The sequence below is a fragment of the Typopeltis vanoorti genome, chromosome 17 (genome assembly GCF_054136105.1).
Source record: "Typopeltis vanoorti isolate ZY-2024b chromosome 17, IOZ_Tvanoo_1.0, whole genome shotgun sequence".
NCBI classification, from domain to species: Eukaryota; Metazoa; Arthropoda; class Arachnida; order Uropygi; family Thelyphonidae; genus Typopeltis; species Typopeltis vanoorti.
This window is the reverse complement of record NC_143565.1, coordinates 13,774,275-13,793,929: the sequence shown is the minus strand read 5'-3', so window position 1 is coordinate 13,793,929 and position 19,655 is coordinate 13,774,275. Positions and strand designations below refer to the sequence as shown.

Below are 19,655 nucleotides of genomic sequence, written 5' to 3'. Positions count from 1 at the left end.
CATAATGTCCTTGGATTCAAAGATTATCTTGTGGTTTTTGCTATGTTATTGATTAACAAACAACAGCTGGTCTGTTGTAATGCATGAATTTCCACAGTATAGAAATTTTCTTTCTCCCTCTTTTAAGGATTTAAACATGTCTGCTGAAAGTATCATTCTGTTTTAAATAAAACAAAAAATTGAAAGGTGTGTTTCTCATCACTGATTATAAGCATCACAGTTACTTCTACTAAGAGAATGGAATTTAAGTCAGACACTGAAATTACATTTTCAAAATTTAGTTTAGTTGCTTTAAAAACCAATGCATCCGACTTTATTTATTCTTTATTTACATTACAATGATCCTGATGATGTGCTTTTCATAAAAAATAATAAAATAATTTTTAATATGACAAGACCACATGAGAAGGTGGCTGATATCTAATAATTTGAACATAAACTTTTTATAACTTTTTCGAATTATCCATAAAAGATGCTTCATGCAAATTACTAGTTTATTGAAGAGAAAGTGTATTGACTGGGAGGAAAGTGTATTGAATGTAAATAGCACATTCTCTGGCCAGTCTGAACGTAATGTGGGACACAAAATTAGAGGATTTCAAAGGGGAAGAAACCTTCCACCTCCATATGATGCCAGCCATTTCAGCTTTGGTTGAAAGTCCCTATAAAGTTTCCTCTCATACAACGGAAATAAACTTGGGACTTTCTAACCAACATATAGTACTGTTACTGAATGCAACTGGTTTTTTCAATACTACAATACTCAGATACAGTAGAAGTTCAGAAATTATTCCAATAATTTGATTTCTAGACAGCCCATAAATGTATTTAAATGTACGAATAATCAGTTTCTAGCTTTTTGATCATATTTTTTGTCTTAATACAACAGCAACTGGGATAATAAGGTTATCCCAGTTGCTGTTGTATTAGCACTTAATCCCTAACACACAGACACAATGAATGTCATTAAAAACAAGCAACTCAAGGCTAACTAACTGGTTAGGATTGGTGGAATTGACAATGTTACAGTTCTTTGCTTTTTTAGCATCCTGTCACTCAATAATACTCACTATAAATATTTCTACACTTTTTAATCCAGTCTCATTACTTTTTTACTGCATTGTGTATATAAGTTGATTAATAACTGATGGAGTGATGAAACCCTATTGTAAGTGAAGACACATATTACATGAGGAATTATTTTAAAAGTTCTGTTGTTCTGTCTACATATATATAATAATACACAGGCTACATATGTAAATAGATATCAATCCATGTACTTGTAACAGGTTTTCTTTTATTATCACATCATAGCCTATATTGTTGTCAACAGGATGAGATGATTACAAAATCACATAATTACAATGTTATCTTTGAGGCCATGCTAGAATAAAAGAGAGAGAGAGAGAGGACACTTTTTGACAAATGAATTATTCTAAATCAATAAATGGCTTGTGTTGATCTGATAGAAATAAACCTTAAAAGAGATGTCTCAAGGTATCAAACTGAAAATGCCAGAATCATAAAAGTAATCTAACTTCCATAAACAATAAAAACTGTTGACAATCTAATATTAGCAACTATGAATGAAAATCTTCAAGCAGAGATGACACTGTACCTCAATCAAAACTAAAAATTCTTTTCAGAATTTCTAGACACACACACACACACACACACACACACACACACACACACACACACACACACACACACACACACACACACACAGGGGGGCATGCCGGCCATCTGTGCAATGTGTGCGATGCACACAGGGGCCAAAGAGGAAATACTTAAAAAAAACCGTTTTTTTAAAGTGATTTTTTTATTGGGGGGGGGGGGGGGAATAGGGGTGCCAACTAAAGTTTTGCATGCCGGACACTACTGGTGCGCCCCTGCATATATATATATAGAAAAACAAACAATATACAATTAGAAATTCAAAGTAACACATTCTATACTAGTATATTAAGCAAAACATGTAACTGTCATAACTGTCAGTGACCAAGCATTTGGAGGCACGGGATGTAGTAGTCTGGATGAACATACTTAATCTTGCTACTAATGAGTATTCCACTGGTAGATCATGGAGAAAAGTTTGGGATTTTACCGTTAAAATACCTGTGACTATCACAGATAATTTTCTGTAATGTTTAGAACATGCATCTCAGTAAATGGGAAGAACATTCTAAGGAGTAATTTTTTAATATTTTTTAAAATTACTTCAACTCATGAAAGGTGGCAAACCTCTAATACATTAATACTGTGAGTGGGATAAGGTTTTTGTTATTCTTTTTTTAAATTTATTTTTAACATTTTTGAGTCTCCAATAATCAGGATAGTAGCCTCAGAGTGGGCAATGAAATTTATCTCTCACCAAAAATCAATAACAAACATCTATGTCAATGACAGGATTTGAACCTGCATCTGCATCCTGATAGTTGGAGAGTGGATATGTTGATGTTTATAAATTTAATAAAAAAACTTTATACATTAAATTTATCATTGGTAAAATGGATGCATACAACTCACTGATATAACTATATATGATTAAAAAAAACTTATGTACTGGAATTAAAAAGCTTTATGTCTATTTTCCATTTATTGGGAAGCACTTCTTTTTGCCTATTACTATACTTATAAGTAAAAAATGAAACAAATCTATACTATTTACACTTCATTACAAAAACGTTTATGACTGCTTAAAGGCAGACTGAGTTTTTAGGAACTGTATATGATTATAGTGAAATGCAACTGAAATAAAGGGAATCTTTAGAATTAACAATGGGTTGTAATTTAAACACACACATTTATCAAAGCAAATTTACAATATTTATAAAGTACATTGATTTACTTTTTATTATAAACTTGTTTCCCAAGTTTCATCAAACACATTTTGAAGAAACTGTTGGATGATTAACAGTGCCAGGGAATTTAAGGACAAGATGCAAACTCAGTAAATTGCCTAAAAGTATGTCTATTTTGCAAACTGTGCTTCACACTTGAAAGGCATTGCTTGTGCTGCACAATGGGTTTAATGGCCAGATTAAGCACCCTGTATGCTCAGCCACTATCATCCTTAATTTGGAACAACTGACCAAAAGGAGAGGAGCTAATAAATGCCACCCATCACCAGTCAATTAAGTTCTTTGTAGACTGAATGGCAGGGTCGACCATTTGCTTTTATTCCCATTATTTCAGCAACACTTCTTTAAAGTGTGGACTATATAATGAAAATGTAAATACTGGACTTTTCAAATGAACAACAAATTACCTCTACTTTTAAACACACAAGGGAGCATGCATCATTATCGATCTATAACATAGGCAGATATGTTTGCAATTATGTGAATGACAGTTTTTGTAAAGCAAAGATGAAGAAAAAATCATGCATACAAATATTATGTAATAAACATGGTAGTGTTTTAAACATCCATTGAAATAAACAGATGAACACTTAATAAGTGATCCAGCATATCAGATCACTTATTTTTAATTTATGTGAACACACTAATTAATGTACACACTAAATCATTAATGGTATATATGCACATTTATCCCAATAATATGCTGATATACAGAAGATGAAAACGGAATACCTGGAAAAATTACAATTCAAATTTGTATTCATCAAAAGCAATAAATGACTTTTTCATTGTAACTCTCGAAATAGCACTAATAACGTACCTGCTTTATTTTCATAATTTACAAAGTATTATTTATAAAAAAGAAAACGAAAGTAAGTGTTGCTTTAATTTGCAAAGATATCTCCCATAGGTAACCATATAGTTTTGCTCTGAGTAGAATGATAGAGAAATTGTTCTCCTTGTCCCACATCATCATCCTCCCAATTTCTAAGAATGGGAATGCTAGTCCACACTCTTTTGAAATTTATAGATGATGCATACTCCACAAAAGATATTCCAGCTATGGATGGTAAATGGTACCATATACTTTGAACATCCTGGTGAAGAGCTAGATGACGTGTTAAGTGGTCATTACATCCAGTAAGAACATTGACAACACCTCCAGGAAGATCTGATGTATCAAACACCTACAAAATGGTACATTCAAAGGGAAAAAAAAGATAAATAACATGTTCGAATGAATTCAAATTTAGTACATAGATAGTTTCCTAAAGAAAGTTAGCTTTTTTGTTTAACCATCAAGTTTACCTTATTTTCCCCTTCTTCAAGTGCATCTTATTCACAAAAGACTAAATCTACCATACTTTTATGACTGTGAGTGGGATAAGGGATATCTATTCCTAAAGTCTAAACTTTGTAATTTTTTTTTTTAAAACCACATCAGCCATCAAGTAATCAGGATGATATCTCACCTTATTCTTATTTGATTTTATGTCAAACTGATGCATAAAAGCAAATAAGAGCTATCTCATTATAAAAAACTGGGATGAATTTTTCTAATGTAAACAAGAATATATCAAAATGATAAGTCATGACAATACTGATCTGTGATGATAAGCACCATCACATTTAACACACAAGTAATTTAATGGAATGTCTGAATAAATGCTTATCACTTAAAAACATTTTTTTTTCTTCTTTTGGTTAGTTCAAACTGTCTAATTTCTTTGTGACAAGAATTAGAGATAAATATGTGTATTAAGGCTTAGGTAGTACTGTTTTAAACTCATCATTAGGTTAATGAAATGAAAAGATTTTACTTAAAAAAAAAAAAAACTTCACTGATCTCTTCAATTTTGTTATCCATACTGGTTACTTCACTTGGAAGGACACTATGGTGTGCCATACAGTGATCTAAATGCTGCAAAATTTTGCAGGAATGCATTGTGCAACATGTAGAAGCAATATAAAAAAGTTCAAAAATTCTCCAAGGGTATTGTAAACACCAACTGCATAGAATTTACATATCACACAACTCAGCAGGTGCCAGGAGGGTTTAAAAAGATGGACACATGATTTTTTCCTTTATTCCAGTTGTTAATACTATTCACAGTGATGATGAGGCACTAACATTGTCCCAATTTGCTTTGCTTGTGAAGCTGTGGTACCCAAACAACAGCAATGCTGTTGTTCTGCTATGCGAATTTCATTGGGAGTTAAACCTGGCAGAGGTTGTAAACCAATTAGTTCACAACAAGTGAATGAAGTTGATACTGCCATTGTGGAGCAGGCCATGAATAACAGCATTGGATCGTGCAGTACACATGCTGTATTAACCACGCTACCAGCCAAGACGTATATATACGTCCAAGTAAACATGGATGCGAAGTGCATATTAAAATTGTAATACCATTGAAATATATGATGGATACGAAGTGTATGAGGATGCATATTTGATCCATAATGGCCGGTAAGGTGGTTAAGACACATGGATGTGCCTTACATAACTGTCTGGAATATTCTATAGAAGATTATGAATTTCTACCCATTCAAAATAATCCTGACACAGGAGTTGTGCCTGAAGGACATTGAAAATTGGCCGACATTTGATTCAACATTCCTTGCTCGAGTGGAGTTGGATGCTGCATGGCCGTGAATGATTTTGTATGGAGGGAAGTGGGGGGGGGGGATGAGGCTGACTTTCACCTGAATGGAGCTGTGAATATCTATGAGTGCCAGGTATGGGCTATGCAAAATGCACATGCAATCCAATAATTTCCTTTGCATTCACACAGTGATCTACAGTGACCGTTACTGCCTGGTGCAGGTTTACAGCTTTGTTTATCAATGGACTATTCTTCTTCTTTGAGGGCATTCTCCAGTTAGGTCCTTTGACCTGCTCAGTTACTGCCGAGAGGTATCGTGATATGATAAAGAATTCTTTTGTCACAGCAGCGCCTGTGCATGGATTCAGTCATTTTCATGTAGGATGGGGCTCCTCACATCGGTCAATCCATACAGGAGGATCTTTGAGAACATTTCACAGAAGCTAAGGTGAGCACAGCCATCTGTTTCCCACTGCATGACCACCTTCTCTGACCCCCTGTGACTTCTGGGTCTGGGGGATTTCTCAAAGACAGGATTTATCACTATGTCACAAACTGCATCCTTTGAACACACAAAGGATGCAGTTTGTGGCATATCAGGAAAGGCAGCACATTAAACTGTGATTGCACAATTGTGCTATTTACTTGTGTTACTTTTCTCATTATATACACACATACACAGAAAAATTACAACTTCTACATTCGGTACTCCCCACCTGCCTCCTCTTTTCACTTTCTCACCAAGAAGGATAGGAAGGTGAAAAGAGGAGAGGGGAGGGAAGTACCATTATACAGATACCAAGGCAGCACTTGTGTCTTTTAAGTAGTGCAAGCTAAGGCAACCCCGATGCTGAGGATTATATTCTCATAAGCTCTCTTTCAAAATTTCCCAAGTTTTTACATATATCTAGCTTTGAAATAATGTTGGATCATTAATATCCACTACTTCTGTATAATTTACATCCCCACAATAAAGCCATATGGATCATTCTTTGATATTTTTCATTTGATTCTGTGGCTGGTGTTCACAGCATGGTCTGCTAGACCTAACTTTGTTTCTAAACATTTCTAAACATAGTTATGTTTAGAAACAAATTTTATACTCTCTTTCATTTAAATGTTGGCTGATCTTCCAGTGTGTCCATAGTAGGCAAACTTTCAGGAAAAACTATCTCTTCACATACTAAGAACTGAGAATCCTTAGGGCAGTCAGTCTTGCTAGTTAATTTCAAATTGCCAGCCCATTCTCTTTCATTCAAGTAGCTGGACACCTAACAGCAAGAAATAGCAAGAGAAGATAAGGTATGGACTTGATCAATGAACTTTATTTCTTACAGGCTATATGGATGTCTTTTCCAAGTTACCTAGTTTTGACTCTTAAACAGACCCTCACTGAAGTATTTGGAAATACAATATTAAAAAATTCTGTATGGCACTTTCCTTTGGAAAAGTTATTTTGATATTTTAATTCAGAAACAAAATATCAAAGTGATATTTTGTTTCTGAATTAAAATATCAAAATTAAAAAACAGTGTTGATTTTTTCAACACTGGACTTCTCAGAAAAAATCTTTGGTGAATACTACTTGACAAAAGGGATATTTTACTTTAAGATAATGCATGTTATGCAACAAACGTTTGCAAATTCCTTTAAGGTGGTAGATGATCTCTAGTATCTGGTGTGAGATCACAAAACCCTGATCACTGGAGGTCTAATCATTATCCTACCTACAGCAATAAAAATGTACTATATATTTTCAACCTTTTGAGGTGAAAAGTAATTTTTAACATTTCTGATACAGTAATCTACCATTTACCTAACATTCAAAACGATGCCCCTTCAATTAACTGACTCTTGCATGTCAGCCGACTTCTTACAGAGCATCATGTAACTGTACTTCAATTATGGTGGAAACAGTGGATACTGTACTTAGTTACAAGAAACATAAATTTGTCTCTGCCAGTTGTCTTCATTCTAGTCAAGATATCTCAAACTGGCATACTGTACATATCTGCAAAGTGGTACATATCTGTCTAGCATTCCCAAAGTTTGAGAATACATGAATATTTACCTCTACTGAATATACATATCTGTCTAGCATTCCTAAAGTTTGAGAATACATGAATATTTACCTCTACTGAATATAGATAAATAATCTTATTACTTTCTCAGACCCCACTTGTATGAACAAAATTGGAAGATGGCCTTAATAATATCATATATTTAGGCAAAACAGACAAATAAATACAATGAAAGTCAGAGGGATCAATGCTGCTTTCAAACTGAAAGTATTCACATTAAACCTGTGCTCATGCACATACAAGCAAACACATACAATTGACTCTAATTATCAATAATATTAATTTCAAAGGAAAAGTAACTGAATATTCACATTCTAGAAGAATTTCAATTAATATATAAAATAAAATTTAAGATACCTGACACATATCTAGTGCAGGGATTGGATGCTGCTGACTAGGAATTACTATGACAGAATTTCCTCTTGCAATTGCAGGAGCAATCATTGAAACGAAAGCTAGAAGGGGGAACTCGTTTGGGCAAATTATAGCAACTACACCAACAGCTTCATTTACTTGAAAAACTGTTCCATATAGCTGTGTTTCCTAGAAGAAAAATGTTCATAGGGAATCACTATTAAATATAGCTTTTCCATTTTAATTCCTATTATCTATTAATATTATTAAATATTCTGGGAGTAGATAACTAAAATCATTATCATTATTATACGGGAACCTCCATGGAGTCCGAAGACTAATCGCGGGAGACCAAATCTATCCACACAATCTATCATACTTCTCCTTGAACCCATTAGCAGAAAAAGCACTCACAACTGACTCAGACAACCCATTCCACTCATTCACCACTCTCCAAGCAAAAAATCTAGTCCTCACACCCCTACTGACCACACCTTTATTCAACTTCTAGGGATGATCCCTTGTTCTGGTCCCTCTAGCCAAATGCTGAGATATTTCCCATGCATCTATCCTATAAAATCCTTTAAGCAACTTAAATGTTTCTATCATATCCCCTCTTTTTCTCCTATCAACCAACTTCTGCAATGAATGCACCTTCAATCTATCCTCATAGGGCACATTCCACAGGCCACTCACCTTTGAATCCTCTCCAATGCTTCCACATCCCCAAGAAACCCAGGGGACCAGACTTGAGCACAGTAATCCAGATGTGGGTGTATCAGGGCCTTATAAAGAGGAATTACAACTTCCTTATCGCTACTTATTAATGTGTTCTTTACTAGCCAAGTAATCTTATATGCAACCTTAGCAATGTGTCCTCTAAACTCTTTAACTCTCTGTCCACCACCACCACCACCCCTAAATCTCTAGCTTCATCTATTTCCTGGAGTACAGTGCCATCAATGTGATAAAGGGCTTGTAATCTATTTATCCCAAAGTGCATAACTTTACATTTCTTGACATTAAACTGACACCCATTAACTTTTGCCCATACTGACAGCCTATTTAAATTGTCCTGCAAGCTCTCCACATCACCTTAACTATTATTCTACCTAATTTCACATCATCAGCAAATAACTGAATAGTTCCTTCAGGTTATTTCCTATATCATTTATGTGTAAATTAAACAGCAAATGGTCCCAGCACTGAACTTTGTGGATATGACATTGGTTATCACTTAACCAGTGTCATATCCATCCCCATTTGTTCTAATTTGCATAACAGAGTTCCATATGGTTTTCTGTCAAATGCCTTTGCAAGATTATCATGTAGCATTTCCTTTATCCAACTCAGCTGTTCCTCTATTATAAAAGTTAGTAAATTACTAAGGCATGACCGACCTTCACAAAGCCATTTTGACTCTCATACAGCATTATATTTTTATCCACCCATTCTTGAATTTTCTTTTTTACCAATATTTCTAATACTTTTACCATGCCTGAGATACTGATTGGTCTAAAATTTGCTACTGTAGTCTTAGACCCTCCCTTATGCAAAGGAATAATTTTGACCTCTTTCCACTCTCTTGGAACTCTACCAGAGCTGAAACTTAAATTAATAGTCAAAGGCATTGTCAGTTCTCTTGCACATTCTTGAAAAACCTTAGCTGATATCCCATCTATTCCCACAGTTATATTTACATTGAGATTCTGCAATATCATAAGGATCTCCAATTCATACACCTCTGTTCTCACATTAGTGTCTGTCACATAGGTTAAAGCAGTAACCTCACTAGGAAGATATATGCTTGCAAAGTGGTCACATTTTATCTGCTTTTGTCTTCTTGTGACTATCATCACTCATTGAGGTTAATCTTCCATAGTCATTCTTCCTCTTACTTGCCATATAATGAAATTTGGGATTTCCTTTGGTCTGCTCAGCTAAATTCTTCTCATAATCTGATTTTGCCTTCCTTGCCATGCTGGTCACCTTTCTTGCCTGAGCCTTGTACTGTTCATGAGTTTTCTGATCATGTTTCTTTTTATATACCTTCCACAGCATTTTCTTCTTCTGCAGCTCGTGCTTAATGATATTGTAATATTTACTAATTTCTATTTTTTTTTTTGTCGAATGCACCATTGTAATAATATTTGTTTTCTAGTTACTCTTACCTTTAATGACTCCCCTCCCCAACATTGATATCTGTGTCTGCTTGAGTTTATGTTAAATTCCTTTGGAGATGGTAACCACTATCTTTGCCTAAAACATTCTAATCTTAAAATTCACATCTGATACTATAACTTGACTTAGTCTGCTTGTAATCTGCTTAACTTACTCCCCACCCCCCTCTCAACATTGTAAGGTATACCCTTATATGTGCTAGTGTCGTAAAATAAGAAAAAACCTCTAGTTAAGGGCAAATTCTCAGTTTAGATTGCTAATGCTCATGTTTAATTAGTCCTTGAAAAATTTATATTAGTTGACTGTGCCATCAAGGACTAAGTAAATTTTTTATTCTTTACAAACATGAGAAATTTTCTGCTAAGCACATATAAGAACCCTTTCTTCATTAATCCCAAGCAACTCTGAACTGAACAGTCATGGCATGACCGACCTTCACAAAAAACAAGATTAGTTTTTTGTGAGCTGGTGCATTGGATAACAAAGGTCAGGCAAGCTATTTACAAAACAAAACATGTTTATTTTAACTAAGACAAATACTTTACTTCAGCAATTGGCATATCATGTGGCTGAATCACAATTTATGAAGTAAAGCTAATCACTTGAGACATTAAACAAAGAAATCTCACGCTCAACTTATTTATCATGTGAAAGGTCCATAGTCTGCAAAGCTTTGCATTCAATTTTATAAAATTTAAGACAAATTATATGTAACACTTTCTATACGTTAGTTAACGCAAGCAATATACAAACTTATACTATTCATTTATGCACATACAGAGTAATGCTTGGCTCTCTACTTCTTTGCTAAGTACTACAATTGATTAAACAAGACTAGCATTGATTATCCACACAAACAATCTTGGACATTAACATAGAGCAATCTACTTACTAGCTCTCAGTATCTTGTAAAGTCCTAGGATTTTCGAGGGGGTATGGGTGAGTTCTGCTGTCATTCTTGTGAAACGGCTGTGATTGGGTACTATTCGACGGTTGTCGTCTTGCAAGTTCTCTCCCTTGGAAAAGTAATATAATTCTTCAGCGATGTCAGGAACTGCTCCAGTTGCAGCATGTCAGCAGCATGTGGGCCGGTACTTCTGTCGAAAAACATCTCAGAAGGTTCCTTTGAACACAGCCTCTCCTGACCCCCCCAATGCACTGGGGTTACCTACCAGCGAACTTCCCAAGATCTCCTGGACAACTTCTCGAGGGACTCCTTACTCGTCTCCTCCCGAGACTCCAGAAAAATTCAGAAAAGCCCTTTTCACTTTTATATCATTTTATTATATATAAAATATATTTATAACAATCCTTTTATATCATTCGATGTCGCTTGTCTTACCATCCAAATTTCCAGGATTTTCTGGAAGCACCCTGAAGTCACCAATGCTTACACGAGGTCTTGGCGGCAAAACTCCTATATTTCAGTAACCTTAGAGATTATTGTGCACCTCCAGCTCACTAGCACAATCCTGTCTAATCCTTTTAGTTACATATATTTGTAATTTTACATTCAGTTCTTTTCACAATATAATACAATACAGAGTTCAATACCTTAAAGAAGGTTATATACACTTCTAATTTTATATATTTTATGACCTATGTAAAATCGATATAGGTGAAAAAAATTTTCTTTATTTCACCATAAGAGATATCATAATATTAATCATCCATCTAACTCCTACCTGATTAACCCACCTTACCTGAGGTATACAATTTAATACTGCTTCCTCTAGATGACCCTTAACTATATCCAATGCACTACTAACATTCTTACCTTGCAGTGTTTTATGCCATGGTACAGATTTAAGCTTCTTTCTAAGCATGTTATAATCACCTGCCCTGTAGTTCCACAAATAACTCTTCTTGATAGAATATCTCATGTTTTACAATTTCCCAAGTCAAAACCACATGGTCACTTTCACCAGTTGGAGGCAATGTTGTCAACTTGGCTATGGATAGCTCTTCCGATCCTATGACCAGGTCCAATACTCTCCCACGCCTAGTCCCCTCCATCACATGCCGCCTTAAGTAATTATCTCTCAGCAGGTGTATAAATTCTATTTCCTTCCTGCCATGTGATTTTTCTTCCTTCCAGTCTATATCTCCATGGTTGAAGTCCCCCATAATAATCACTCAACCTGTACTCACTGTACTAATTTGGTGATGCATGTCTTCCAGATAATCTGTGGAATTCTTTGGCCTATAGCAACAACCAACTGTATATTTCGTCTTACTGGTCTTAATCTCAACACCAGACTTCTTCAAATGAACAGCCACCCTCCTGTCTGTATCTTATTCTTTTTTGGTTGCAATTCATTTGCTATCATCAACAGTACTCCTCTCCCCAACCTATCTTCTCTATCTTCCCTGAAAATACTAAACCCTTCACATTCAATCCCTGTAACTACTCATCTGCTGTTAGCCAAGTCTCACTAATGCCTGTAACTTTTGAGGAGGCTGCACTAATCAATGCCAAAATTCGTCCCTCTTGTTCCTGATACTTCCGCATTAGTATATAGAAATAGCAACATCCCTTTATTCCCCCACTCACCTTTACTTTCTGAAATGATTAACCTATTCAATATTTTTGCTCGAGAGACTAGATTTCTCACACTCACTTGCTTCATGGCTGCCTTCACACAAACTCACTTGCTTTCACCCTAATTGCTTAAGTTTCTCTGAATTTGCATGTCAGTATACTCAGTGAAGAAAGCTCTCTCCAGACATCTAACACCAAAACCATTCAGATATAGTACATCTGCAAATGGCACAGTAATCCCTCATTTATCCAACCACTCAGCAGACTGCTGCTCTCCCTGGTGGGAGAGCAACCTGCTGATTGGATAACTGAAGGTACAATTACATGGTGTTTTACCAGAAGTCAGGTTAACACACTAGTCATTGAAAGTTTGTTCAATTGAACGTCAGTGATCACTCAATGAAAACTGAAAGCATAATAAATACTATATTGATATAAGAATTGAGAAGCACAACATTTCAAATTTAAAAAAAAAAAAAAAAACACCTCTTTGGCAATCCTTTGGTTCTGATCACACTTTCCACAATTCTAGGAATATTCTTCATCAGTTTCTGATAACATGAGTCAAATATTTTGGAACCACTTGCTTTTAATATAACCACTATCTCACTGATGCATAGGTCTGGTCCATAGCCAATATTCCAGCTTTTTTGTCCTGACATTGTTCTATGGGCTGGAAGTGGGAATATGTGCTGGCTATTCATATGATCCTATGTTATCTGCCTCAAACAGTGCTGCAATAGCACCTACTTGATGCATTGCCTGGTGAAATGCTACCACGCTGCTTATTGTGGATCCCTTGTTCTAGGAACTAACATGGTGATCCAGTTTCTGTTCCCCTCCAACCTCCTGCTTGCAATGTGAGTGATATCTATTGAGCGCATAGCAAACATACTGCAGAGATTCAGTACTGCTCTCATCTTTGAGGGTACAGCAGTTCATGCAAGATGGCCATTGGTTAGTGTATGGGACTGAATCAGATGGTAAAAATTTTTTAGGAAGTTTCTGGATCAACTGGTGCACAATCCCACTGCCAACTACACTTCGAGGTTGTGCCTGGAGGGAGGCTATGTAATAATATGGGGGCACTGTCAACGTTTTGGTTTGGAGACCAGATGCTATCTATATAGGGCAACATGCTCAAGACTGCATGTTCCTGAGCATGTTGCCCTATATAGATAGTGCTTTTGAGCACTATCTATATAGGGCAACATGCCCTATATAGATGCCCTATTTCATTTCATTTCAACATGCCCTATTTCATTTCATTTAATGTTTCATGTTTAGAAACATTAAACATGAAACAAAGACTGAATAAGAATACTGTCTCTGCAGTTAAACTAAAAATAAATTTTCCCCCCAAAATATATATGCAAAAATCTCAAAGTTTTTTTCGTGAAAGTTTTTTCATATTCACTTTACCAACATCTGTGGTATCAATAATAACTTAAATGACATGCATCATCATCTTCAATTACCCAAATCTGATGTTCTGTTTCTGACTAAACCCCAAATTTTTGCTACATCAACCAAAGCCCAACTTAAATGTTCAATACTTTGTATGATCTCTTTCACAATAAGGGAGGTGCTTGTGCTTTTGTGCATTCTGATATTCCTTTCCAAAGGATGTCTTAACCCAGAATCTCACATTTTTGATCCCATGTGGCTTAAGATTTCTTTGCCACATTTTGTTTCATTCATCTGCTGACTGTATTGTTCTCCTAATTCTGCAAATCATCCTGACCACTTCGACTTCCTATCTTCAAAGATGGATTTCATTCAGTCAAAATTTCCAAATAGTGAGGTCATTTTTCTTGGTGATTTCAATATTCACAATTCTAGTGGGCCCCCCTTTTTGAATTTCACTAACCAAGCTGGGAGAGAGGCAGAGATTTTAGGCTGCAAACAAGGACTTAAAACAGATCCTTCATCTCCCTACCAGAATTCCTGACAATTCTGTTCACTTGTAAAACCATCATTAAAAGGGCAGTCTAAACATCAGAAATAGTTTTAATATTATTTATAAATATTAATTTCTAGCATGTGGCAACCATTTTAATTGGTAAACCGATTGTTGTATGTGGCTTCCGGTTCTTTGAGTTACTCTACACTGACGATGTACTGTTATTTTCAGTATGAAATATCTGTACTTTCATTAATTTTTTATTACACAATTTTTTATTACAAAATTACACAATTACCACAATATTTTCATATTCTGGTAATTGTGTAATTTTGTTGTTTTATAGTTATGCCACAGGTAAAGATTAGACATGTTTAGACGGGACACTGTACCATGATCAGTACCATGCTTGAGCTGTGGGATGGATAATCTGAAACCCTGCTCCAAATACCAAACATGGAATTTTTATAAGCCACCTCAGTGATGAAATTTATCAATCGCCTAAGAATATTCCCAAACATTCATGTCTATGGTGGTATTCAAACACGCTTTGCTGAATGGAAAGAATGATATGCTATCTACTTAGAGAAAAACTTAATATTTATGAAACATGTTTTAAATAATTTTTATTTCTTTATTTTTTTTAAAGTAACTTATCAAAGGTGGCTTGAACCTGCAATAATTACAAATCACTGGTTCCATTTTCTAAGCACATACAAAACTTCACTTAAAAATTCAACTTTAGGTAGAATAAAAAAAAATCAAGTAACGGGCCATTCCAAGTAAAATCATTGGAATGGCCCAAACCCATATATTTTTATTTTGATGAAAGTGAGTTATTTTGTCACTTTCATCAAATCATCAAAATTTTGTCACTTTCATCAAATCATCAAAATTTTGTCACTTTCATCATCCTTATCCTTCAGGGTGGAATTTTTTATTTATTTTTTTTTTTTTGTTTAGATTTTTTCTGGCTTTCTGTTAATTATGGCAGCCATTTTTTTTTATTACGTAGGTCCACAGAATTTTTGCAATTTCAAAGGGTTTTAAAATTAATTACAGCTTATTTCCAGTTTTTATGTTGAGTCCACACACAAGAGGTTGGTAGATCAACATATAGTACATTAGTAATATGTATGGGTAGTGGGGCTTGGGAAATGACAAACCTGTTAACATTTGATTTAAAGGCCTGTATATTAAATTCCTTGGGAAAAAGTGGGAGACTGTGAAGGGTGTTGGGTGGCAGTCACACTTGTTCCAACAGATTTAATACAGAGTGGAGGAGTTATTTATGCTATTTCATATGAACATGGAAATATTTATAAAACATACATAGTGCAGAAATTAAATGTCTGTGTGAAAGTAGGTGGAGTGAGTTGGTGAGAGACAGGTTATTAATTAATCTGACCTTTCTTCTTCTGTATTGAGTCAAGTATTTTTATGGAGGGCTTTAGAACCCTCACCCTAAATGTGAGAGCAATAGCTGGGAAAATTTGTGATTTGTATAAAGTTATCAGACAGTATCTGTTAAAGTTAACAGATTGTATAAATTTAACAGATACCATCTGATAACTTTATACAAACCTCGAACAAAGATATCTTAGTTTTTTGGAAGCCGAGGAGGCAACGGTGTGATATGTTTATGTCAGAAGGAGCTTAATGTCAGTATGATTCCAAGAAGAAAGATCTCATCTTGTTTAGAGATTTGAGTGTGGTCAAGGATAATACTGCTATTGCGAGCATTAAAATTGATGAGGTTATTTGAACCCCATTGGAGGATGGCTTGGAGATCAGAATTGAGGGCAGTGGAGGGTGATGTTCTATAAGTTGAGGTGATTTGTGAAGTGTAAGGTTTGTTAAATGAAAGAGAGAGGTGCAATGTGACAGTATCTGTGAAACAGTGTATTGGATTAGTGGTCAAATGAAGTAGATTGTTGATATACAGAAGAAAGAGGGTCTGTGCGAAAACAGAACCTTGTGGGACTCCAACATTAATTGAATAGTGAGAGGATAAGCCACCGTCACACATAGCGTAGGTCCAGTCAGAAAGCTGGTAATCCAATTGTGGAAGTTATGGGATAGACCAAATGATGGGAATTTGCTTAATAGGCTTTGTGCCAGACCCAGTCAAAATCTTTGGAGATATCAAGTTGAACCACTGGAGATTCAAACTTCTCTGTGGCATCTGTCCAAAGATGAGTAATGTGAGTAGATCTCCTGTTGATCAGAAGTGGCCATTTATTAGCTGGGTACTTTCAAGATAGTGCAGGAGTTGTGTATTGATGGCTCTCTCCATTACTTTGGACAGTATGCTGAGGTGAGTGAGATATGGCAATAGTTTAATGGTAGTGATATGTCAGCCCTCTCAGATAGGAGGGTTGAACATAGGCCAGGAGTCAGTTCTGGTGAACCAACCTTCAGGACAACAGGAGGTATGCCATAAGGACCAAGAGACTTTAGTCTAATTTGGACAATATTCTTCTTATCTCTTTCTGGCATTTAAAACCCCATAACAAACTCTGTAATGAGGTTGTTACAGAGTTTGTCAGTGTTGTCAGAAGAGGGTACACTTGCATTGCAGTGCTGATTGTTGAGTTCGAGTGCAGTTCGAGCTTGGCATCTAGTGTTTTGTCTGTAGCATTAAGGTGCTGTTCAAGACTTTCAATGCATTTTCCCAAGTTCAAAAAGGCATTTTACAGAAGAGAGGGAGAGGAAAAAAAAAAAAAAAAAACTGGTTGGTTGAGGTAAATGAGTACTTTGTGTACAGATTCCTCTATTTTTGTTCAGCAAACATGTGGCCAGTGGCAACAGAAATCACACAGTAAGCCTTTTTTTTCTTGTCAGCGATTGAGGGTGCTTTACTGGGAAGACCAGAAGTGCTCTGCCATTGTTGGCCCTTGTTGCTGGCATCTTTGCTTCACATGGTAGGAATAGAAAGCACTTGCATGTGGCTGATGTTTAATTGTGCAAATAAACTGACTTGATGTACTCTTTTATGTATTTACAGGTTGTGTAGAAGTATTTGGCTCCTTAGTACTTGCTGTTGTAATTTTCATTTATTGGATAATCTGGAGGATAACCTGTGCTTCCATATTTTATCATTATTATAGACTTACTCTTAGTTTCCAGTTCCATTTCCAGTTGTCCAATTTTTGATTTATGATGACATTTTGATGCATTTCAAAAGGCTCTAGGCTGAAAATAATAGAATGGAATCAAGTTTGCTTTTTAGCCAAATATTAAGAGCATTACTCATAAAAATTTCAAATTTTTATTTCATCTCTGAAGCAATTTTTTTTTCATAGAATAAACACTTCAGTCAAGATGATTTTGGATATGCATGTTCCATTACATCTATGAACAAAACACATGAACAATCAGACTAATGGATTCAACCAAGGACCTACAAGATAGAATACAAATAAGAAATCAAAAAATACATTTTTTTTTTGAGCATTAAAATGACAGTAAAAGTCAGAAAATGGGCAACTGGAAATAAGCTAAGATAATTTAAAACCCTCCAAAATCGTGCATATTCTGCCGGCCTGGTTGGCCGAGTGGTTAGTGTATCTGCTCTCCAGTCAAAAGGCTGTGGGTTCGAATCCCACCGTGGATATGGATGTCTGTGATTGTATGTGAAAATACTAGTGATGGCGGTCGGCAGTAGATGGTGTTGGTGTAGATGGTGAAGGTAGTTGTGGTTGGTGGAGACGGAGAGTTGTAGAGTAGGAGCCCTCCCTTGTGAGTCTTTGGACTCCTTGGAGGTATTACATAATAATAATAATTGATAGGATGCTAAGGGGGAAAAAATGCATTTTATTCCATCATAAGGATAGAGTAATAAAAAAAAAATTCCCTTTCATCGAAATAAAAAATGATGCAGCTTTCACCTGATGATTTCACATGGAATAATGATAACAAGGATAATAATACCTGCACATATCCACCATATTTGTCACAGAATGCTGCCCAGTTAAAGAATCTCTGAATTGATTTTTCTACTTCTTGTATACAACTCTCTAGAGGTTTTCCTGTTAACACTGACAGGGTCTCACTAAATTCCTTTCTTCTCATTGTCAAATTTTCAGCTATATAATATAATATTTGGCTGCGATTGAAACTTGTCTTTTTCTGCCACCTGAAATATATAAATAAAACTAAGTAAGTACAATGTGTAAAAGTTAAATACTAATATTTTTGAAATGAAACGCGAGATCACCATCATCATTTCCTGATATGTACTACATGGGGTGTACAGAATACTATGACATTAATTAAATTTTATTGATAGCTCCCAACATTATACTATATTATATCGTATCATAATATTATACCCAACAAGCGACACCAAACTGGACAGAATGGTTCACTCTCTCCAGGAACAGACAAACAAGTGGAAAGAGTTCATTCGGCCTCATCATCATCCACACAGATGATGAAGAGAGAAGAAGATTGATAGCTTTCTGATCAACAATTTTCTTTGAAATGAATTTACTATTTGTTGGATTTCTAATACTGCAAAAGCTTATATTTTGATCTTATCTACTAACTGCATCAATCCATATGGAATGGCCTTCCTCTGGATGCTTTTCTGCAATTTTAATCATTGTTTAATCAAGCATTTATTTTGGTAACCTTACTTCTCTGATTCTGTTTAGCTGATCATACCCTTTTAGATTAACTCACGGCATACACATTTTTGAATAGTAACAATATGAAATTTCTTCATATCATTATTTTAATATGATTTTACTACTGATGCATCTTTCCATTCTCTTCATTTTTCTCAGAACTGTCAATCTGTAGGTCTCTGATCAGATTTTTTTATTTATTTATTTAAATTCAACTTTCAGATCAATAGGTTAAAACTAGTTCCCTCTTATTTTAAAGAAATTTATTCAACAGATATGAGCTCTTCATCATAATCATCTAGAATTTGACCACATTATATGAAACATGCTGTTCAACTATATGCTTATTTACTGATAATTTCTACATCAAACATTTTGGAAAGAAGAACGTTACCAAGCCTTGATTCTCAAAAAAGTGTGCTAATGCATCAAAAGAAAAAAAGTCTCTGCATGACATGAATGGCTCAAGACCAAAACTCCAGCTGCTCCCTCT

The 19,655-nt window shown here is 35.2% G+C and overlaps 1 protein-coding gene across 2 annotated transcripts in view; it reads right to left on the bottom strand.

The window, feature by feature from the left end:
* Positions 1–1,257: 1,257 nt before the first annotated feature.
* The window catches only part of LOC150097168 (aldehyde dehydrogenase family 16 member A1-like), a 134,761-nt gene continuing 116,363 nt past the window's right edge, over positions 1,258–19,655 (bottom strand). For both annotated transcript variants that reach the window (XM_090407213.1, XM_090407214.1), the window contains exons 11-13: positions 18,465–18,669; positions 7,909–8,094; positions 1,258–4,051 (exon numbers count right to left, since the gene is read on the bottom strand). In XM_090407213.1, coding sequence (XP_090263339.1) covers positions 3,749–4,051; positions 7,909–8,094; positions 18,465–18,669 — 694 coding nt within the window. In that variant the 3' untranslated portion in view covers positions 1,258–3,748. The remainder of the gene's footprint in view (positions 4,052–7,908; positions 8,095–18,464; positions 18,670–19,655) is intronic.